The sequence below is a fragment of the Xiphias gladius genome, chromosome 15, assembly GCF_016859285.1.
Source record: "Xiphias gladius isolate SHS-SW01 ecotype Sanya breed wild chromosome 15, ASM1685928v1, whole genome shotgun sequence".
Classification (NCBI taxonomy): domain Eukaryota; kingdom Metazoa; phylum Chordata; class Actinopteri; order Istiophoriformes; family Xiphiidae; genus Xiphias; species Xiphias gladius.
In genome coordinates, this window is record NC_053414.1 from 19,369,571 (window position 1) to 19,393,252 (window position 23,682).

The 23,682-nt window shown below is 38.4% G+C and overlaps 1 protein-coding gene across 8 annotated transcripts in view; it reads left to right on the forward strand.

Annotated features, from left to right (window-relative positions):
* palm3 (paralemmin 3) overlaps window positions 1–15,475 on the forward strand; it is a 38,826-nt gene extending 23,351 nt beyond the window's left edge. For 4 of the 8 annotated variants that reach the window (XM_040145356.1, XM_040145355.1, XM_040145357.1 and 1 more), the window contains 5 exons: window positions 4,136–4,263; window positions 4,947–5,013; window positions 6,197–6,230; window positions 6,933–6,986; window positions 8,127–15,475. In XM_040145356.1, coding sequence (XP_040001290.1) covers window positions 4,136–4,263; window positions 4,947–5,013; window positions 6,197–6,230; window positions 6,933–6,986; window positions 8,127–9,148 — 1,305 coding nt within the window. In that variant the 3' untranslated portion in view covers window positions 9,149–15,475. The remainder of the gene's footprint in view (window positions 1–4,135; window positions 4,264–4,946; window positions 5,014–6,196; window positions 6,231–6,932; window positions 6,987–8,126) is intronic. The other 4 variants (XM_040145353.1, XM_040145352.1, XR_005708904.1 and 1 more) reach the window with 3 other exon arrangements.
* The last annotated feature ends 8,207 nt before the right edge of the window (window positions 15,476–23,682 follow it).

Below are 23,682 nucleotides of genomic sequence, written 5' to 3' on the forward strand. Positions count from 1 at the left end.
AGATCAAAATTCAAGTTACAACAGGCTTCAAAGATTAACTTTAAATGATTTTTCTGACACTTGCTCTCTCAGAAGAAGCGATATCATCATAGCTTTGAGTACACTCATTAGCTTTGACATTGACTTTAACCCCTGGGTAGATGTAAGGATGTGATAGGAGAGAGCAGCAGCTTATACACAGCTCCTGACCTGCAGGAAAGTTTAGAGAGGGCTGTGTCTCACTAGCCAAAGGCACAGGGAGGGGAACAGAGCAGGGCTTGTTATGTGCTGCATGGGAAAAGAAACAGAGATGGTTTTGTGACGTTTATAGTGAAGTAGGTAGCTACTGGCTAACAGTTGCCAGATTTTGGAATCGTGGGGCCATAGGCTGTAAGGGAGTATGGGTTTTCAGATGCTTCCACCTCAGTAGTAAATGAAGAGAAGAGAAGCCTGCAAACACCACTTGGCTTTACACAGTAGGAGAAAGTGCAGCTGGTGTGCGTGCTTTGTACTAGATTTTAGTGCATATATCCAAATAAGTATGACAAAAAATGATAACCCTGTCTACTTTACTAGATTAGATTTACTAGAAGTTATTTCTGCTTGTCAGAGTCAGCTAAATACCAGCACTCCTAGAGCTGCCAAGCATTCGCTGTATGGCTCAAGGGCATTTTAGCCAGACAGCACACATGCTTGCTGAAACAAGCATTTGAACCAAGGTCAACTGCTTGCAACACAGTTGTCATACTTACTAAGTCACCCTGCAGCCACTCTTATTAGTACTGACGTAACACGGTAACACAACTAATTTATTATATGTTTGCATGAAAAATGTTTCTCCTTCTTGTAAGCAGGAAACTCTAAGCACTTTCCTGCTTACAACTATCTCAATGTTTTGTTTTGTTTTGTTTTTAATCTACATTGTGCAACCATTTGAAGAGTTTCTATTCATTTTTGACAGCCTGTATCAGTATTGAATAGCTGAAAACATTACAGTCTCTTAAGAACCAGAACAGGATTCTAAGCGTTTTTTATAGTGGAATTTATTTGTCTATGAAGTAGTTTTGCAACAAATAGCAATGGGAATACATTTGTGGTCTGAATAAAATGCAGGCTTGGTTTGATAAGCCTGACTGATGGCAGTGTAACCGCTATCATCATAACATAATTTCCATGTGACTTTGATCATCAGAGCTCTTTGTCTGATTTCGCAGTATAACTTTATATTACCATGTTTCTTTGGCGACTTCAGTTGAAATTGAAAGCAATGAAAAAACAATGATTTTAAAATATTGATTTATTTGGCTCAAATTTGAAAAAGAATGCCAGTCTTTACACAATATATACTTTACAATGTCCTGGAAACAGAGCTGCGAATGTTTTGAAAAGGTGAAAATTTGGTGTCATCATGCTGTACGCACTGTGCTTATTTGTGTAGTCCAGAACCCATCAAACAGAAATAAATAACTCCTCACTAGATTCTTGAAAAGGCAATTTTTCCACCTTTGTTTGTTTTCACATCCCTAATGATAACACTAATTAGTGCAGGTGAAAATAACTAATATATTTGAAAACAATGTAAAACCTATAGTATCTTGTGCAGTTTGAAATGCGCTGTCAGGTTTTGCAATGGAAACTCATGCAGTGTATACTTAAATCAATTTTTAAGACTTTTTGTGTTGTTGTAAGTCTTATATGTATGAACGGTCTGTTTAGAAGATGATGTTCAGGGATTAGTCAGCTCTACAAACTACAGAGAATTGCGCTCTTGTTTTTGTGAAACTTGAAAGCACCTGGTTTGGCGTTTTGTCAGGAGGGAATGGTAAGTAGCCCCGGGCTGCTTTCATTCACTGGGTCATGTCTATTTCCTGAGGAGTGGTGTAGGAATAGGCAAGAACAAAAAAGTGCCCACACATGGTATAAAAATTCACACTAGCATTCTTTCTGTTGGATAGCTGAGATTTCCAATAGTTGAGATGAAGACTGGTGACATGAACTCACAGGTTTTTGTCCTTTTCTGTCTCTCACTTTTTTTCCTCATCCTCACCTCCTTCAAATAACCACATTTCACTTTACCTTCCCCATCTCAGTTTGTCACTCTGTCCATGTCACTGGTCAATTTATCTTACTTCCCCTCTCTCTTCATTCCTCACTCTTTTGCTTTGCTGTCTCCAAAATCGCCCACCTTGTTCACTCGTTTACTAATCTCTGCATGAACAGTTTATCGTTTAGTCTATGTGAGAAGTACATTGAGTTTTCTGACACTTTTGAGTCATCATCATTTCACATTGTAACTGATCAGTATAGCATTTGCATAAGTGTATTTTTTGCATCTATTCACCACATTGCATTGTGGGATTGCTCAGCAGGCTCTGCTCCAAGTCCATACTACATACTAATTCTAAGCAGGTTTTGTGTGTTGTGTGTTCACGCTGAAAAAGGGACAAAATACTCAAAGCAGTCAGTGTACATACTAAAAAGCCCCTGATTTTTCAGTGTGCTGTTGATGTACATAGATTTCTCCCAATTGAGTGTACGGTACTCTGTAAAGGTTTTAGGCACTAAAAGTAAAGTGAGGATCCTTTCAAAAAAATAATGCCATGAATAGTTTCGATTTATCAATTAACGTCACACAAAGTCCAGTATTTGGTGTGACCACCCTTTAACTTTAAAACTGCATCGATTCTCCAAGGCACGCCTCTGCACAGTTCTTCAAGTTTTACCTGGCAGCCAGGTTGTTCCAAGCATCTCGGAGAACTTGCCACAGTTCCTCTGTGGATTCAGGCTGTCTGTGTCCTCTGTCTCTCCATGGAATCCCAGACTGACTCCATGATGTTGAGACTGAGGACTGTTGCTAGTAGCAGCCATTACTAGCAGCAGTTCAACAACAGTTAGAGTTATACTGAGATTGTTAGCTTCATTGATCAATCTGTGATCAAATAAATACTGACATGCATCTTGTATCTGCTCTCAGAACACCCTTCTTGGACCACTATCTGAAGGTACTCCGTTAAGTACAGCTATTTTTTATGACAGTTGCTTCAAGTGTGTGTAATTTTAGACGTCAAGCAAGTTTGTCTGATGAGCTCAGTGCCAACCAAGCTAGCCATACCTACTAGCTGTTAGCTGTCCAGTTCAACATTGTAAGTCATCGTTAATTTTCTGTTGGGTTACTGTTGATGGGTTGTACTTTATTTCTCTTGTTTTATTAGATTAATAGGTAATAGTAAGTTTTGCTGGCATGTTTAATCACAGAGGTATTGAAATAATTTGACAATTAGACATAATTCAGTGTTGTAACATCTTTGGTCTGATTCTTGTTTATTGTATTACTTTTTTTTCTGATTTGTAACTAGAGCCTGACCTATAAGTCGACAGGCTAATATTATTGGCCGATATAAGATCAATTTACAAGGGTCACCTTCGCATAATTTGTCCAACAGAGGGCACTGACAAAATAGCTTACAACTTACTTACAAACTTGTAAAATGTCCAGGGGAGTACATATATTGGTCACAATTCTTTAGTAACCAAATTTTATCCTCATCAGAAATGTGTGTTTATGTTTCGTGTTTATGTTAAAAGCAAAAATCAGCCATACTATTGTTGTTATATTTTTTTAGCTCTTAAATATCAAAATTGTTATCTACCGAAAAAATCTAATAACGGGGCTAGTTGATGTGTTTGCAATCAATATAAGATATTAGTAGGTATATTTTTATATATCTATACATATCAAAATATGGCAAATACATGTATAATAATCAATTGTAGGAGTGGGCCATAAGGATGAAAAAAGTTTTGTTAGATAAAACGGATAAAATAACCAAACAGGTGTGTGTGTTTTTTGGCGAACCCAGCAAATCAATTTCCTCACAATTCACAAAAGTCCATCATAGTGATGCAAAAAGCATAAAAATCCGATATTACCAGTAGGCACTTCTGTTCATTGAGTTGCAGTGCTGCTCACAATGGCCTAATGCAACCAGTGATCTGTGACGATTGATAAACCTATATTATCTAACGGTGTATGTCGCCATATTTCAATTACAAATTGCCTGGATAACATGAGGTAATCATATTACCACAATACAATACTAATGAAAGTTGACTCACTCTCTTCTCTCTCCTGCCTCCTTCCTTTTTCTCACTCCAGAGGAAGTCGCTAAGGGACCAGTGGTTGATGGAAGGAGCTCCCTTGTCCCCGGCCTTCCCAGACGCCCAGAGCCCTTGCTCCCATCTGAGGGACTCCCAGGCCGAGGAAATTGAAAAGCACATTGACAAGTACAGCCACAGTGTGTGAGGTCGTGTGTTGGTTTGTGAGTGCAAGGCAGAGCTAAAAGACTAGGACACAGTTTGTGGCGACAGTTAGCAAAGCAGAGAGAGTGTGAGAGATCTGTCATATTTTTTTTATAATTGTACTGTTGAAATATCATGTATAATTGTAGTAGTTGTTGTGGCATTCCATTTCCTTTTTTTCTTTTTTGTCAACCTTTGCTGTTGTCGAACATTATGTATGCTTTGCAAAGTTGAGTATTAATTCTGCCAGAACTGAACTCAAAGGCAGAGAGTCAGAGGCTGATCTAGCCTGCACACTTGCCAGACAGGATTAGACTTTTCTTAATTGCAGTGGACAAATGTTGTTGAGTCGCTGAAGACTACATCCCAAGATCCCAACCTTATTATTGCAAAAGTCCACAGCTCTGCCTCTCTTTCCAACAAGACCCCTGATCACTGTACATGGCCTCTGGAGAAATTTGACCATACTGTTTGCTGTTTCAAAACATTGTCTACAGTAGCGTTACTTAGATTGGGATCATAAAATAAGGCTATAACATATTTAAGCATCAAATTTGGACATTTAAAAGCATTGTAAACTAAAAATGCATTGTTAGTATAGATTTGATGTTTGTTTTTTTAGTGTGTGTGTGTGTGTGTGTGTGTCTACACAACTGTGTCCATCTCAGGTTGCAGTCAGAGAGTCAGCGGTTGGCAGAGGAGAAAGAGAAGGAACAGATGGAGGATGGCCAAATGGTGAGGAACTTGCGCATAAACACACACACTCGCCCACTCACTCTGTGGACACAAAGGGGGCAGGAATATGTGTTAAACAAACCTTGCTCCAACATCTTCCATTAGGCAGTCAATTTCCTACAACTTCTGTCTGTGGCTTTTCGCCATGAATAATGAATTTCCTCTCTTAATGTACCTTTTGATGTAGCACCTCTTGTTCAAAACCAGGAACTGTATGAATGTAAGCAGCCCTGTTACATAAACATCTCAGCAGTTGATCCACTCTGGAATTATTGTTTTCACCTCAAGCTAAGCACGAGCATGTTTACCTCACCTCGCTGAAGGTCTTTATAGTGAAACAAAAGAGTTGTCCCTACTGATCTGCTGTGTGCTCCAGGGTCTTTTTTAGTAAGGTCTTTTCAAAGTTATCAAATATTTGTCTTAACCTTGGCTTTTGGGGCTTTTGGGCTACAATCAACTGAAGACATAAAAAGAGGATTACATATTTCATAGCTATTACAGGCGATTAGCCATGCTGGCTGTGATGGAGGAGACATTGAATTTATGACCTTATCCTATGTAAGAAAGTACAGCACTTTAAACAGAATCTGCCAGCAAATCTTTGGTTTAGTGGACATACTTAGGGTGACTGAGAGCTACTATCTGGCAAATCAAACATGGAAATGAAGAAAAAAACACTTTTTGTTTGTGTAATGCTCTCTGATGAGCCAAGGAGTGTGATTATATGTTGAGGTTCTTGAAAGTGGGCATTCAATTTTAATAACTGCACAAACACACACATACTGTAAACATGATGACTGTCTATCATGTCTATCAATGTAGATCTGATGCAGTTAAGTAAATTTAACATCAAACTCTGTTGGTGTTAAAAGGGTCAACTCTTCATAGGTCAAGTAGGCCTTTTCAGCTCAATAACTCCCCCTTGTGACCAGGCAGAAGGTCTCGACCCCTTCTCAGCCAAAATCATCGCAGCCGTCCATCTGAGAGTCCTTATTGGACACATTAACTAGTTTGGTACAGTCTGTGCTTGTTTGGGCTGGATAAAAACATGTTTAGACAACAGGAGGGAAAAAAATCTCATAGAAATACAGCATTCTGGATTGAGGTTCAGGCAACGCAACAAAAACAGTTTCCCCATTTGAGTCAGAGTAAATTTGATCCCTCTCCTTTCCCTTTTACCCAGCAGGAGGCAGTGAAAGTGTCAGAGGCTGGAGCAGGTAAGTGGGATCAGATAAACCTTTTGGTACAGATAATTACAAGACTGCAGTGGGCATTTTAGAAAATTATATTTCCATTAGCTTTTTACCAGAGAAAGTGATAACCGATGCAAATTTCACAGTGTGGAAGTTAGTTGTGGGTTAACATGAGTATTTTCAGGGAATTTGACAAGCTCAGACATCCACAGTATGTAACAGAGTGCAGAGCAAAGCAATGCTTTCATCCAGTCTGCCTGCCGTTTTCAACATCCACACTGTATTCTGGCCAATACATTTCAACCTTCTAACACTTTATCATGTTAAAACCACTGTGTGCAGACAGACTGCTTTCCTGGCTGCACTTCTGATGTTACTCTTAATTACATCAGTACATATTTATTAGATTTAATTGATTTTAAGGATTTTGAGTCCTTCCCATTTTGCTCTCTTTGCTTGCAGTGAAAAGAACTTGTAATAGACACTATCTACAGAAAAAAAGCTCTTCTCATTTAGGATTTAGTTGAAGGATACTTTCCAAAGATGCACAGGTGTGTCGATAAAGCCACACTGTGTGGACCTCATAATACAGTTAGAGGTGCATCTTAGTCAGTAGTCCAACATGTAGTAATTCAGGATTTCTTCATAAAACAATGCTGCCTGGTGTTACTGAAAATCACTGTTATCTGCAAATGTCTATGTAAATGCAAATTATTTCTTTCTCAGAAATGGTCCAAGATGTTGTTGTGCAGAACGGAGAAAATAATGCAACAGCATCAGGTTGGTATGGAGTTGAATCATGCCATAAAACACACACAGATGTACAAACTGTGCACCTGTTTGTGATATCAAGCTCGATCCCGAAAACATCTTATTTCCTCTACATTGTTCCTCTTGCTAATTCTTATCTAACAACCGTCTTATGCCAACCCCTTAAAAGCCATTTAATCCCCTATAGATTTATTCTGTATGCATTGTATATTCTGATCATAACAAATTTGCATGATAAAGGAAGGAGTGGCAAGGGCATACCTATACTTCACAAGAAGTTCATACATGCCGTGATGAATATTTACACTTGCTGAATAGGGTTTTTGCATATGTATTTATGCTAATAGGCACTCAAGTGCATAACTTGCATTTTCAGAGGGCAGCAGGTATACGAACATGTCAGTGAGGATGCTACTCAAGTTGTTGAAGTAGACAAAAGAGTTCTGGAAATCAAATTGAGCCATCGGTTAGTGCTTAAATCATCCAGGGTACAAAACTTCCTTGTCCAGACTGCAGAATCTAAATTTGTTGCATTATTTTGTCTCTAGTTTACTCTAGCTCTCTTTCCTCATGTGTCTCTAACTATTTCATCAACCATCACTTCTTTTTCGTATTTTATATTAGGCTATATCCTCTTAGTTTTAAAATGGTTATAATACTTTACATTTCTCTTTCTTGCTTTTTTGTTTTGTAGCTTGTTTTTTCTCATGATGGTACAACAAATACCAGTGGTTACATTCTCCTCTGTAACAATTAGAAGCCTCCGTTCATTACTACACAGTTTATGGCCTCTGTGTTATCCTTTATTAGCTTATTCATTTTAGCAGAGATGAATGACTTTTCCATATGATGCATTAAGATTCATAGATGGCAGTACCTTTTGTTAACAGCATTGCAATGCATAAATTAGCTGTATTGAGCACTGACGTATTGGTGGAAAAAGCAAACTCTAATTGCAATCAAGTGCATATACCAACCACAACAGAAGTTCATAATCAGTGATAATGAGAGTGAGGCATATTGATTGCAGATTCACTCAACATTATTTAAATTTTTGTAGTTGATGCAATTTCACAGATATTTACTTTTTCACTGAGTCATATTTATTTGTTGTTTTTTTTTTTTTTTTTTTTTTTGCTTTTTCTTCAGAAACAACTGAAGATGAAGTGAAAACAAACAAAAGCCCACTACTGGATGAAACTGCAGTTGTCTTAACCAATGGTGGAGGAGACTTGGACGCAGAAACCAGTCACAAGGCTTCAGAGCAGGGTATTCAGTCTAATAGCAACGGACCCATCAGCGTTACTGAAGGTGTTGTTAACATGAAGTTGGAACCTGGGTTGAGCCTTGGTGTTTCTGGGGCAGAGTCTGATCGTGTTCAAGATGTCAACATTAATGAGGAGGAAGAAGAAGGAACTCTGGTGATAAGAGCAGAATGTGTGATCATCACAGATGAAGGGGATTATGTACCACAGGATCTTAGACCACAGGAAGATCAGCAGGAGGCCATGCAGTCAGAGGAAACCCCTCTGCCAAATCAAGAAGCAGGCAATGAGAGAGGGGGGGCTGTGGAGGAGGTAATAAAAACAGAAGCAGCTCTAAAATCTTTCACACAACCAGAGAAGAGTGAGGAAACTGAACCCACTGCAGAGGCACAACCAGCGACTGGAGATGGAAACGTGGAAGGTGACGTAAAGACAAACGAAAATGGAGATGGAGAGACAAAAGCTGAAGGACAGGACAAAAAATCTGAAGATCGAACCTCGGTGCAATTGCAGTCCCCAGCTGCTGTTCTAGAGGGCACTACAGTGCCTTCAGTGCCAGTCTACTCTGAGGCACAACCCTCCACTCTCACCCCCAAGGCTGAGGGTGAAGCTGCAATGTCACCAGGGGGGGCTGAGGCAGCATTAAAAGCACAAGATCGTTCCACCATGCCTGGTCAGTTTCAGGAGGTGCCCCTGGCTGATCCCCAAGAAAACCAGAGGACAGAGGTTGGGCTGGGGGAGCAGGAACCCCTTCTGTCACAGGCCAAAGCCCCCAACGCTCAAGCAAAGCCAGCAGCTACTAACAGCCCAGCAAACAAAGAGACACACAGCCCAACCAGAGGTAGCCAGGGAGAGGAGACTGAAGCACCCAAAGGCAGAGCATGCCAGTGCTGCTCTGTCATGTAAATGCCCTTTCTGTTCATTCATTTCCTTTCCTCCTTCAGTCTGCCAGTATCCTTCAGTCTCTCTCTCTGCCTTTGAATTCATAACACACTCCTTCCCCAATCTCTTTTTTTTTTTATGCACCCATCCTTTTTTGAATCAGTATGTCCACAAGCTACTTACCTTCCTTCCACTACCCTCTGTCAACATTCCATGTATTTTTCTTGAAACTTCTTCATCCCACTCTTGAGCCTTGATACTCCAAGAGGAAGTAAGCTCTCTCCAACATGAAGAGAGGGGAGGTATGGCCCGGGGAGGTATGTTTAAGTGCCTTGAGGAGCTTGCTACCCGGGACCAACCTTTTAAATTCTTGTCACACAAAGTTTGAGTTTGATTTAATTTTCTTGGTAAGCAGATTAGCCAGCCAAGCTACATAGAACTGTAAAAGCCACAATTTTGCTGTTAAGCAAAAACAGACTTAAAATGTATTATTTTAAATAGTTTTATCTACATGTGTAATACATCAGATATTTTTCATAATCTAAATATGAGATGAAACTGGAAAAGTCCTACGATCCCAAGAGGTTCAGAGAGGATATTGTTCTAATTTAATGACTTTAAAGCTGAATTATTTTGATTTTACTCTTTTATTAGAGAGATTTTAATCCAACTATAGGGCCTGAACATTATAATACAGGTTTTGGCAGTATACGGACTATTAGTATGAAAGCAGTAGCATGCACCAGTGAATATTTTGTGGGCCACTGTCAAGTTTAAAAGAGAAATTATTTTAAATTACCTGAAAGTATGAATTTTTTATTTTTACCAAACGCTTTTGAATAGGGGTCCAGCACTCCTGACACAGCTCTGTGCGTGGATGTATATACTGTATACGGAGAGCATGTGGAAATTAAAGAGTGTCTGAGATGTTTTGAAACATAGTTTTGAAATGATTGATGGATGGTTTAATGATTAAACTTACATTTGTCATTGAACATTTGACATACTGGATGTTCATCTAGCCTTTCTGTTCCTCAAACAGTGGCTCTGTCCCAAAACCAAAACATTGCTTCATGCAGAAGAAACACACTGGATAATGTTTAACCATTTGTTTCATAATGCTGTTTATTTCTTAGTTCAGGGTTATGAATTAATCAGAAAGTTCTCAGAGCAGATTCAAGCCAAAGACCATAGTTCTTCGTGGTTTATTATATACACGGTCCATGTAAGACACCACGTAGAGAAAGAACAGTGAATTAAATGATCCCACCATCAGTGTTCCAAACAAAAAACTGAAAGCAAGTGCACTCTGAACAAACTGTGTAAAAGCTTTTAAAAGTGAATCATTTGTATACATTACAGCAGTATTGTGATGATTTGTGAACATTCAACTTTAATTGCGGTAAATGTTCCCCTGAAGGGAAGAAGGGAATGAACAAGAATCCATGAGAGATTCTGCAGACAGAGCAGGATCACAGAGACTGAGCTCAGGAGACAATGTGCCTGATGTTCCTTGCAACGTACTTCAAAAATCCTCCACTTATGCAAGTGTATATGGAGCTTGTCGAAGCAGTATGAGGTCCCAGCAGTGTCTCTGCCAGCTCTTTTGGTAGTTCTATGGCTAACAGCAGGGTCCTCTCAAGGGCCAGACCAGAACTTGAGTCCTTGGGGAAAAGGATGCAGCAGTGTGTCCTGTAACCCTGAAGTCCTACTGAGCAGAGAACTCGCAGAGGGTCTTGTCCAACAACAGTGGGATTTCAGAGAATCATCACATGTGGAGCCATTACCTCTCTAAAATGGTTCTATTTACGGTTAGATGCATAGTTGCATATTGCCGTGTGCTGTACAGACCCACCTCACAGTTTATTTGTGTACAGATAATCTTGATACATTAGACAACTTGAGCTTGATATGCAGGTTCAGTAGCTTTTTTTCTTCGGTTTTGAAAATTCTTTTCTTGGTGCAATTTCATCATCAATGAAGCAGCCACTAAAGTAAAAATGTGTGCGTAAGACAAAAATATTTGCGAATGACAGATTTGTACAAAAATTCTTTATTTAATGTTTTGATTATCAGTAATTGAAGGCTTTTTAAAAAGGTTATATGCATATTAGCGTAATATAGCATTTCTGCTGCACACGGTAGTGCGAAAAGCTACCAAAAACAATCATAAAGGTCATACCCTGCAGGGTGGTATTCACTCTTAATCTCTTTGTTCAACCAAGCAGTGAAATACTAATGGTATCTATACTGACTCTCAGTTTAACTGTTTATATATAGGTTTCTAAAGTGTGTCTAATTACAAGCATAAAGCAATGGATCTAAAGGAAAAGATTGTGTGCACTGTTGCAACAGTGATACTGATGTTTTGGCTGTTGGCAAAAGCTGGTGATTAACATTGGCTTAAATCCCAGATTCACTGAATTATTCCACTAAAAACTGACCATTCCCAGAAATTGTCCTTTGCTGTATCAACATTGCAAAAACAAAGTTGGGTATTGTGAAACTGGAACTTTCTAATCCAAATTTTTCACTGTGAAACCAAATAATTTGAGTTGAAAACTGCAGTGCAAGTTAGACTAGGTAGAAATATTCTAAATGAATTCAAGTGAGTGCATCACGGTTTATAGTGATTTCAACAAATACAGCACACACACAAGATACTGAAGTTGTAGCTCTCAAGGGTTTTATTGCCTGCTGTTTACAATATCAGAGTTACAGTGAACTCATTACAATATTACAAGGAAGAGAGTACACACAAAATTTCACAGAGCATAGATCCTCATAGTCATAGTCAGAGCAGAGTACGCTCTTAGTATTGTGAAATTGGACTTCTCTGATACTATAAAACGAGAAGAGCCCCTATGCTTGCACCACTTTCAGACACTGCAGTGTATCTGAGTCTAGATGTACAGTCATATGATTTCAACATTCGGAAACATGTCTGCTGTTTGTGTCATGGTTCTCCTCTGCTTGGTGTCTCTGAGCCATTCATTTCCTCTGACCTGTGACAACTTGGTCCAGCCTGTGGATCAATTGGATCCTCGTAATTTGGAGGGAAGATGGGCTTTAGTTGCAGGCAGTCTGAAAATCAATCAGGCTGAAATGCCTCCAAAAATAAGTGATAGCACAAGAATTGATTTCTACAACTCAACCTACATCCAAGCCTCTCTTTTTGGTAACATGTGCAATTACCATTCGCAGGACATCTCATTAGAGGGCCACAGCTTTAACTTTAGCATTGGACAGAGCTTTAACTTCAGTGGGACCTTCTTCAAAACCTCCTGTCCAGATTGTGTGGTGTTGAGCTTGGTCGTGGACTCACCAAATTATAAGACAGTGGAATTGTACCTCTTCAGCAAAAGGAGGGAGGTGGACCAGAAGCAGCTGGAGGAGTTCATCACTCTAGTGGAGTGTCTGAAAATGCCTAAACATTTTTTGATGGATCCTACCAAGGGGCTTTGTCCAGGCCAGACCGCTGCTGCAGCTCAGACTGAGTAGTAAACGAAGTCTTAGACTGTGGTACATGATATCTGTTCAAAGTATGAAGAAAATGTGTGTTGATAAAGAAAACACAAGATGTTTTGAGTCTTATCCTTCCTGCTGTACGTGGTAATCAAGATAACCCAATAAAAAATGTTTTAAAAATTAGTGAGTAATGACTCATTTGAATTGTATTTAAATCATCTGGAGTGACCATAAGGCACTCAGATTTTACTTGCAACAGTACAACAGTAGATTTGTATTTATGGTACAGTGTTAGGTTTCAGGTTTACAGACACAGATGAAAAAGACCATCTAGAATGTGTAAAAGAGGCTAGTTTGGAAAGGGAGCAGAAGTTCTGCTTTTGCATTTTGATTTTGCTTTGTTTGTTAGCAATAATACACCATGGGAAAACAGTAACACTCACCAGTTTGTTATTCTAGTAACTTAAGCACATTTGCTATCTCTACACTTTGGCTCTGGTGTCCCTCAACACCATCTTTTCCTTGAAGACAGTGCAGATTAGGGGGAAGCAGGATAGGTTAAGGGCATCAATTGACCTCTCAAATATACATTTAATACTTTGAAAATAATCATGAAAATATACTTTGTGAAACCACCAGTCACCTCAGATGTCAACAAATGAAAGCTTTTAGGGATAAAACAGGATGAAAAAAGATTTTAAAAAATGAATTCGGAAACCTTGATGAATTCACTTCATCTTAACAATAAATTATCTAAAATAACATAAAAAAATTAAGGTGTATATAACAACTACAACAACAATTGTTAAAGATTAATACCTAGTAAAATATAAGTATTCCAGTAAAAACACAAAAAGTAAAACTGGGGTTTTTTTGTTTGTTTGTTTTTAATGTGTCAATATGTGACTAACCATGACCCTACATCATTACCAAAGGTTAGAGAGCACCAGTGTAAACAATAAGTAATATTGCAAAACTGAAGGTTTTCTGATTCAGCTATAAAACCAGGATGCATCTTTACTTCAAACACTGTCAGCTGGACCCTTCCATGCAACTGAGAATTGATATAAATATCCAAACAACGAGACAACACACATACACAGACATGTTTGCTGTATTTGCCGCTGTTCTCTGCTTGGTTTCTGTGAGCCATTCAGCTCCTCTGACTTGTAAAAACGTGATCCGGCATTTAGACCATCTGGATCCTCATGAGTTGGAGGGAAGATGGGTCATAGTTGCAGGCAGTCTGAATGAGTCATTCGCTGAAGATATCGTAAAAAAAAGAGAGGGTATAACTATTGATTTCTACAACTCCACAGTCACTGAAGCCTTCCATTTAAGTGACCAGTGTGAGTATTATCTCTTCCAAATCTCAATTGAAGGCCTAATCTTTCACTTAACATCGAAGACCTTGAACTTTACTGGGACCTTCTCCCAAGTGTCCTGTTCAGACTGTTTGGTGGTAAACCTGGAGACAACAAATTATAATTCACCGGAGAGGTACCTGCTCAGCAGGAGGAGGGAGGTAGAGGAGACGGCGATGGAGGACTTCAGAGTTCAAATGATGTGTACGAACATGCCTCCACCTTTTGTGATGGACCCTACCAAGAACCTTTGTCCAGAAGCGTCTGCAGTCGTTTAAACTGCCAAGAAAACAGAGGGACAAGAAAATTGAGAAACAATGACAAGACAAATAGGCATGTGGTGTTGATCAATTGTACATCAGTATCAGTGGATGTTTTGTGGATATGTTAAATTGCCTTTCTTTTCTACTTTTCCAATTGTTCATGCACAAGACCAACATGTCACAATCAAAAAATGCTACAAGACTTTTTTTTTTTTAATGAATTTTCTCTTTTATTTCATTAAGCAGACCTATCCCTAAATGTAATGGGAGAGATTGTGAGATTGTAGGAGAAATTGTGTATTGGAAACCATCACACATGTATTTCTTACTTTTTTAGTTGAGCTGTAACTAGAAATAAAGTAGTTTTTAAGATGCAACTTTTTGAAAAGAGTTTCTTTTTCATTTCATTTGGTGATACTTTGCTAATTTTGACTGTCACCTAATGTTAACCATTGAGCTTATTCATCCCTCAGACATGCTGTACATAACATAACTAACACAAAAGGATATTGCTGCAGATAATACAGGATAGATGACTAAAAATCTTTTTGCAAAGACTTAAATGCCCTCTGGTATTAAAAGGCAAAGATTTGATCCTGGCATGCTCATTTAGAAGTACTGACATTTTAAAAACTGAAGTTAATACAAACTGTATTGTAATTTTGATAATGCCTTTGCTTGAAACTAATAAGCTTGCAGTGAATTTATAGCAAATCTATTAAAGGTGTGGAACAGAAAGCAGGACAATGAAGCAGACAACAGAGGTAAGGTAAAAAGGCAGTTTACTTGGTATTGGTTTGGAAAGAAAATTAAGAAACAGCTAAAAAATGGGAAGCCTCCTCTACATACAACAATTAACAAGCAGTTACCTAATCTCCATGGATTTTGGCTGAAAATACAGCCTTCACTGATTTTATCACCTCTAGCTAGCTAGAGTAAGCTAATGCTGTCATAGGCTAAAGCTACATGTCCCAGGCAAAAAGTAATCTTTCACAGCTAATGATTCATAGAAGACATGGATATAAAGAAGCACCATTGTTTCCCACTGTAATGTACAGTATTTTTTTTATATAAACGTACTTAAGATGAATTTTTGACCCTTATGTGGTTTGGTTGCCTACTATAGAAAAACGTGGGCAAGCAACACAATGCTTAGATGCATGTTTTAATGCTTGTATGTTCAGGACAGAGCCACTTTTACTCTCAACTCAGACATATAGTAGAATCACCTTGGCTCCCGTGTAATCGATGTTCCTGTCCTGAACAGTTATTTTTCGTAATCTGTAACCCAAAATAATAAAATAGTTAGCTAATGATATGACATCTTGCCAATGGAAATAAATAATTAATGAATAAATGGAAATAGATAAAACTCGGTTACTTAGTGTGACCTAGTGTAACTAAGTAACTAGTTATGTAGCTAGCTGGGCATGCTAATGTATGCATCTTAGATGAGAGCGTTGAACACAGTTTAATTCACTCTGATTTCGTTAAGTTTTTGTTTTTGGAATGATAATTAGAAAACAAAAAAACCCCCCAAAAACAGCACACTTTGAACACTTTAGATACTGAGTATGGCTCAGTGTTGCTAAGCTTTGAACATTTTCTGTTCGGGGTGGGATTTAGCAAACCATCAATAAGTAGCAGTTGATCCTGCCAAGGTCTTCAGTCAAGGAATACGCTTAATTTTCCTGACTACAAATAACTTCAAAATATAATTTCTTCCTTGTTGTTGAATAAACCATTGTGTCTGTGAGTTTGCAACCAGTTACAGTACTTTCAATACGGTGACAGGGATATTTTATTTCAGTACACTAAACTAAACTACATGTCAAGACCACAAGACTAAGTTTGCAATTCAAGTGCAATCTGTGAATACAGATTTACTTGTGTTGTTTCAAATATGTTAATGATTAATGAATCATAAGAAATAATTATCTTTATATATCAACTCTGATCTTTAAAATCAGCCAAGAGTGGATACAATTTAAATCTACATTTTATTAAACTATTAGTATTCCAGTACAAACAATAAATATTTTCAGAACTTCAGTCCAGTTCTGAAAAAAACAAGGTTACCACAGGTATGAGACCCAACGAGTAAACCCCCAGTGTAAATGATCAAAAGTCACAGAAACACAAAACAACATTTATTTATTTCACAATCACAGAAACCGCAGTTGAAAAGGGGACTCTGCTCTCTGGTATTTTAAGTATTGTGAAACTAAAAGTTTCTGAAAAAAACTGTAAAAAACCAACCATATTAGTTAGATAATACAATGCAACTGAGACTTATGTTATGTCAACAACAGCCTGCGAACAATACAACAGACAGCAGATTATGATTTCAACATACAGAGGCATGTTTGCTATGTGTGTCGTCTCTTGGTGTCTGTGAGCTATTCACTTCCTCTGGCCTGTGAAGACTTGGTCCGGCCTGTGGATCAACTTCATCTTCATTATTTGGAGGGCAGATGGGTTTTAGTTGCAGGAAGTCTGAGCCACCTACCATTCATTGAGCGATTAAGACGTAGAGGCAGTTCCACTGTTAACTTCTCCAACAACGCCAGTGACAGCACCATCTCCTTCAGTCACAGCACACATTTAGACAACAAGTGCTACTATACATCCTACAGCATCTCCCTGGGAGGCAACAGCTTCACCTTTGACAACGTTACCACAACCTTCATCCATACATCCTGCCATGACTGCATTCTGTTAAGCTGTGATGTGGAATCAGGGAAGCATCAGCATTATTACCTGTTCAGGAGGAGGAGGGAGGTAGAGGAGAAGGAGATGGAGGAGTTCAAGGCAAAGGTGGAGTGTCTAAACATGCCTCCACCCGTTGCAATGGATCCTACCAAGCAGCTTTGTCCAGTGTTGGCAGCCGGTGATCCAGCAGCTCAAACCGACGAGAAAACAGAGGGACAAAAAAATTAAGAGATGGTGAAAAGTAAACACAATTAGCCACGTAGTGTTGATCAATTGTTTGTCAGTATTGTTGGATGTTTTGTGGAGATGTTAAAGTGACTTTTTCATTTGTACTTTCCTACATTTTCACACACAACATCAACATGTCACTATCAAAAAATACTGAAAGATTCTAATTCTTTTTCTCTGTTATTTCATTAAACAGACATATCCCTTAATTTAATGCAGGATTCACCACGCCTCTATTTCATTTTGTAAATTTGTTTGTAAGATGCAACTTTTTGAAGAGATTTTATTTATCAGTTCATTTCAGATCATTTTTACTTTACTATGATTTATTCAGTAATCATACTGTGAACATAACGAATAGTGCTGCAAGGTTCATATCTTTCGTTAGAGAAACAACAATTTACAGAATACAAAACTGAACATCTACTGTATGTGTCTATTTGAACTCAGTACGCTCATTCTGAAGACTTTTTTTTAAAGAACTGAACTAAGGTAAAATAGATTTTATGAGTTTCATTTTGGCATTACACTTGTTTGAAATTGATACACTTATTTATTTAAGTAAATATCTATTTATTATTTATAACTTGACTTTAAAAATTAATTTGAAATGAAGTTTTAACCATTCAAATTCACCTCTCTAAATTCTGGCACAAAGCAAAAATGGAGACTTTTGTTATCTGAGAGTGAACCGGAAGGCACCACACTCTAGAGGCTGCCAACAGTGGCACCACCACAGTCCTCATGCAGCCTGACTTTATGAATAACTTGAAAATGTAATTTCTTTCCTCCTTTTGAATTAGTTATGGGGGTTAAAGCAACAGGTGACATTTGGCCTCCTAAACTGATTTTGACTTAGCTGAGGGCTACGTAGCACACTGAGTATTTAAACATTTGGAAAGTGTAAGACATCATTTAATTAGAATGCCTTTTGCCTTAGTTTACTATGGATCAGTGGTACAGAATAAATTAAAGTCAGTGAGCAGTTGATTTACTGATGTTCCATTTGCTGAGAGGAAATTAGATTTTGATGACCTATTTATTTTGGTTAACTGACTCAGATGATTTCATCTGAGTAGACCAAGTGTGCACAATTTTTATTCACAGATCACTTATTACTACACTTTTCCCCCTTGTAATATGTCAGTTATTAATAATTAATATTAAGAAAAACTTATCTACACATGCTCTAAACCCTCCAGCCATCCATTCATTTTCTGCCACTTATCCCTGTCAAGGTGGCCACAAGCCAAGCAAGGAAGCCCATATATCTTTCTACCTACATTTACATTTACATTTACGTGCCCAGAATTTTTACTACATTCCCCCTCTGCAAAAAAAAAAAAAAATCTGTGGGTAGGAGTTGAACACCTCAGCCAGTTGCTCCAAGTACATATTCACTTTATATTTCGGTTTACCTCCCCCGCTTCCTGATCCAACTCACTAGCAGGTTGTGATCAGGTGACAGCTCTGCTCATCTCTCTAGGCAATCATTGACCCACACCCTAGAGAGTCCCGGTACCAGGTACACTTATGAAACACCTTGTGCTCAGACATGGAGTTCCCCCTGAAGAAGCAGGGGGGGGGGGGCTTAGTTGCTGGAAGTCTGAGCCACCTACCATTCATTTAGCGATTCAGACATAGAGACAGTGCCACGGCTAGCTTCTCCAGCAACACCAGTACTACCAACCATCTCATTCAGTCACAGCATGTGTTCAGCCATTACTCATCCTACAACATCTCCCTGGAAGGCAACGGCTTTACCTGGACCCACTGCTAAACATGTACAGTGTACGCAATTTAGTGTTCAATTAAGTGCCAACATTGTATTTGAAAACAAATCCTGCACAACTTGGAGCATGGCATGGCATGATAGGTTTGATTTTGAAAATCTTGTGAGCTTCATTTTTCAAATATATTTGTATTGACATAACTTTGAAGGCCCTGATATCAGATTTTGTATATCAGTTTTTTATGTTAAGCAACAGGCTCCTACATGCCAAAGTTAAAACAGTTTTAACTTGTCACCAGGCTTAGGGCTACCTATAGCTTGCTGAATCAGTAAATGTTAGGAGGAGAGAGTGCCTTGTTGTCTCAGTGAGGGTCAGTGTGGCATCACTGTTTGGCAGCGGTGGAGGCGACGGTTTGGTTTCTGATGACATCCAGGCATGACGGATCCAAGTCCGTCATGCCCACAACATGTCTCAGAGAGCTCAGGCTGATTTAAACAAAAATGGACTTTACAGGGTAAAGGAAACTTGCCATGAAGAGTTTGAAATTAAGCCGGTTAAATGTGTAAGTTAAGTTTACCTCTAATATCATTTAATTTGAAGCAATTTTAATCATTTTAATAACTAAATGAATCTGTACAAACAGCATTATCAGTTGATATATTCAAAAGCTTTATTTATATATCCATTTGTATGTTGACACAATTTTGCTCCATACTTTCACACCATTGTTTATGCAAGTTGACATCAATATGCACTAGAGTATGGTTTAGTATGTATAGTATGCAAAGAGGAGATAGGATTTGGTCTCTTTATTTTTGTCTTTCTCTGGCTTAGAGAATTTCATCAAATAAACTACCTAAAATACCATGGGAAAATGAGTGGATGCAACCTTTTATTCCAAGACCACTAAGTAAAAACATTTTCTTTTACTATGTCAATCATTAACCCTGGGTAACTGTTATAGAACTGTATGCATATCAGTTGACAGCATGTGTTATCTGAAAGTTTTTAAAAGAGAGCCAACTGGTGTTAATATTAAACATCGATAATATACAGAACGTTCCCTCATTTCACAATCACAAAATCCACAGGTGAAAAATGGGACTCTGCTCTTTGGCATTGGCAGCATTGTGTAACTGGAGGTTCCTAAAACAAGTATAAAACCAGCCAGCCTAATTTCAGTTATATACTGAGAGTTGAATTATAACTATTACTTTTAGCTTGTACAACAAACAGCATAGAGTATTTTATAATACAGAGACATGTTTGCCGTGTATGTCATCGCCGTCCTCTGCCTGGTGTGTCTGAGCCATTCAGCTCCTCTGGCCTGTGAAGCCTTGGTCAGGCCTTTGGATCAACTGGATCCTCATCACTTGGAGGGAAGATGGGTTTTAGCTGCTGGTAGTTTGAGTGATCTTGCACACCAGGAGCGCTTCAAAACCAGAGACAGTGCAATCATCAGCTTTGCCAATACCAATGAAACCTCCAAAATCTCCTTTACACGCAAATTCGGTTTTAGCGACGGCTGTAAATATCTGCAATCCAACATCTCACTGGAAGGCAGCAGCTTCGTCTTAGATCACTTCAACTTCACTGTGACCTTCTTACATACGTCCTGTTCAGACTGTGTGTTGATGAGCTTCAACAACGAGTCAAAGAAACGGCTGTCCTTGTACCTGTTCAACAGGATGAGGGAGGTGGGTCACAAGGATATGGAGGAGTTCGGGGCTCAGGCGGAGTGTCTAAACATGCTTCCACCTGTTGTGATGGATCCTACCAAAGAGCTTTGTCTAGGACAGGTCTCCAGTTGGGAAGAGAAACCAGAGGGACAAAAGGCTTAAGACACTCTCATGATATATGGTCACTGTCAACGAGTGCTTTGTGTCAACGCTCAATTGTGCTGTTCCTTAGTATTTTTTTGCAAAGATGGTAACTTCAGTTGAAAAGAGAAATGTTTTGAATAACATGCTAATAAAGTATGCTGTCCTGAAATCAGTCTTCAGACACTGCCAACATAACATGGCTTGGCTGGATTTCTTTAGGACTTTTATGTCTACTGTATATTTTCACTTAAGCATATATATAGAATCCTTATATAGGAGTAAGCATTTAGGAAACATTGTCATATTGTTCAGCTAATTTGAAGCAAGTTAATTTTTTAATAATTAATAAAAATACATTGTGTCAGTCATTAAGCTTATTCATGTCTTAGATGTAGTGTCAGATTTTTTTTTTGTTGTATCACTCATCACTGGAGAAAATGTGAAAACTCAAAAGAGACATGATTGAAATTACAGTAAATGTGATTAAAAGATTTATGACCTTGCACGCTGCTATAGTATAAGAAATAATAAAGAAAAAAGTTGAATAACGTAATTATTTAGTTCAAATTATCCTGATATATACTGCATAAAATGCAGAGGTGAGCAGTATGTGTTCCCCATTAACTTTCAGTGGAAATAAAAATGTTATTTTTGGCAAACTTGTAAGGAATGCCAGATTCGACATTAAATTCAAACAGAATTAGTTCAACATTTTGGGAAATATGTTTATTCACTTACTTATTGAGCGTTAGGTGAGAAGATACTATTCTTGTATCTGTCAGGTAACTATGAAGCCTCAGCAAGCAGCTGGTTAGCTCATCTTAACAGAAAGACTGGACACAGGGATGATCAGCTAGCCTGGCGCCATCCGAGCTCACTAGTTAACACATTATGTCTTGTCTGTTTGATCTGTACAGAACAACAATTTACCATTTTACTTTAATTTCTGCACATCAATTTTTTACAGATTAAACACATGAGAACTCACGAGTTTTAATCTGTGATCGTTCTTGGACAGAGCCCGGCTGGCTCGTTCCCCGTTTCCAGTTTTCATGCTAAGTTATTCTAACTGAATAATAACTCCAGCTAAATACAGTATTTAGTGTCAAAAACATGAGAGTTGTATTGATCTTCTCATCTAAGACACAGCAGGAAAGTGAAAAACGTATTTGCCAAAATGTCGAGCAATTGCTTTAAACAATAACTAGGTTTCATCATCATGGTAAATTACATCTTGGATTGCAACTGAAAACATTCAATGGAAACATATAATAGATATCTGTATGTGATGTACATTTGCTGTCAGTGACTGCCAGAAGTCTTTGACCCATCGACATCAAGAAATGCTTTGTACCTTCCCTTGTGATGAAGATACAAAGCGTCTGTTGATGCAGGTTCACTGCAGCCACCTTCAGCTCTTGCTTGTTGGGGGGTCTCTCTGTCTTTAGTCTGGTCTTTGTGAAGTGGATTACATGAGCAGGTGATGTCAGTCATCCTGTTGCTTCCATCAATAAATGCCAGTGTGTCAGTTCAACTGGCAGCCATACATGCCCGAGACATAACAGAACCGCCACTATATTTGACAGATGAGGTGGTGGCTTTGGTTCATGAGCCTTTTTTTCTCCACACTTTCCTCTTTCCATAATTTTGATAGAGGTTTATTTTTGTTTCATCAGTCCATAGAACTTTGTTCAAGGACTCTAGCAGATTCTTTTTGTGTGTTTTTGTGAACTTCAGCCTGGCCTCTCTCTTTTTTGAGGTTTACCAGGGGTTTTTATCTTGAGGTCATGAAGTCTTCTGTTGATTGCTGACAAGAAAACATGTCCGCCCTACATCCTGATGAGTATTCTTTACTTGATATGCAGTCATAAACAGAGGTTTCTTCACCATGCAAATTATTTTCTGCTCATCCATAAGACTCATGTTTCTCGGTCTACCAGCTCATTTACCTTTTTCTAGCTTTCCTGTGCATGCCTTCTTATTTACAATGTACCCAGCTGTTGATTTTTGCAAACCAACAATCTAACTTTTTCTATCTTTCTTATGTATTTTTTTGCTTTTAGCCTCATTATTATCTTTTTCACTTGCATGGTCACCCTGTTACTCCTCATATTGACAGACAACTCCACCTCAATCCTAACGGCGATTCTCAACTTTCAGTCAGCTCTGAGCCACGTTTGAGCTCTTCTGTGCATGAACTAATATTGAAACTACACACAGCTGCCCTAGAAACTTGGCATTTTAATGTAGTATCCATTATTCAGTTTCTAATTGAATGTGCTGAAGCATATAGCCTGGACAACAAAAAAATGTGTAGCTGTCCTTATACCTACATTCTGGACTGTTCATTCTCTTTTTTAATCTGTACATTCATCAAATTTGAAAATTTGCTCTTATCTTGATTATGAACTTGATTATACATAACTACTGTATACATTGGTGCTGTCTGTCTGTCTTACTTTAAGCCAACGCACGGTTGGAAATTACCAGTTTGAAAACTGGTGACATTATTCCAATGTAAACAGTATTTATTCCCATAAAATATCTAAATAAATAACCCATCTCAGGTAGGAGAAAACCACCAAATAAAACAACTAATGACTATATTTTCTTTCATTGCACAATAATGGAATCCTTGGTTAGATAGGAGATAATGGGCCTGACCTGTGTTGCAATGATGGACTTTCTAGTATAAAATTGGACAGGACTACCAATCCAGAGACCAATTACAACTGACAAAACAGACTGAAAGGCAAAGACTTGATATCAACACAGCATCAGTTAAATCTCAACACACAGAGACATGCTTGTTGTGTGTGCCATCACTCTGCTATGCTTGATGTCTGTGAGCCATGCAGCTCCTCTTGCCTGTGTAAAATTGATCGAGCCTTTGGATGAGCTAGTGCCTCATCATTTAGAGGGTAAATGGTCCTTAGTTGCAGGCAGTCTCAGCCGTCGGCCATCGGT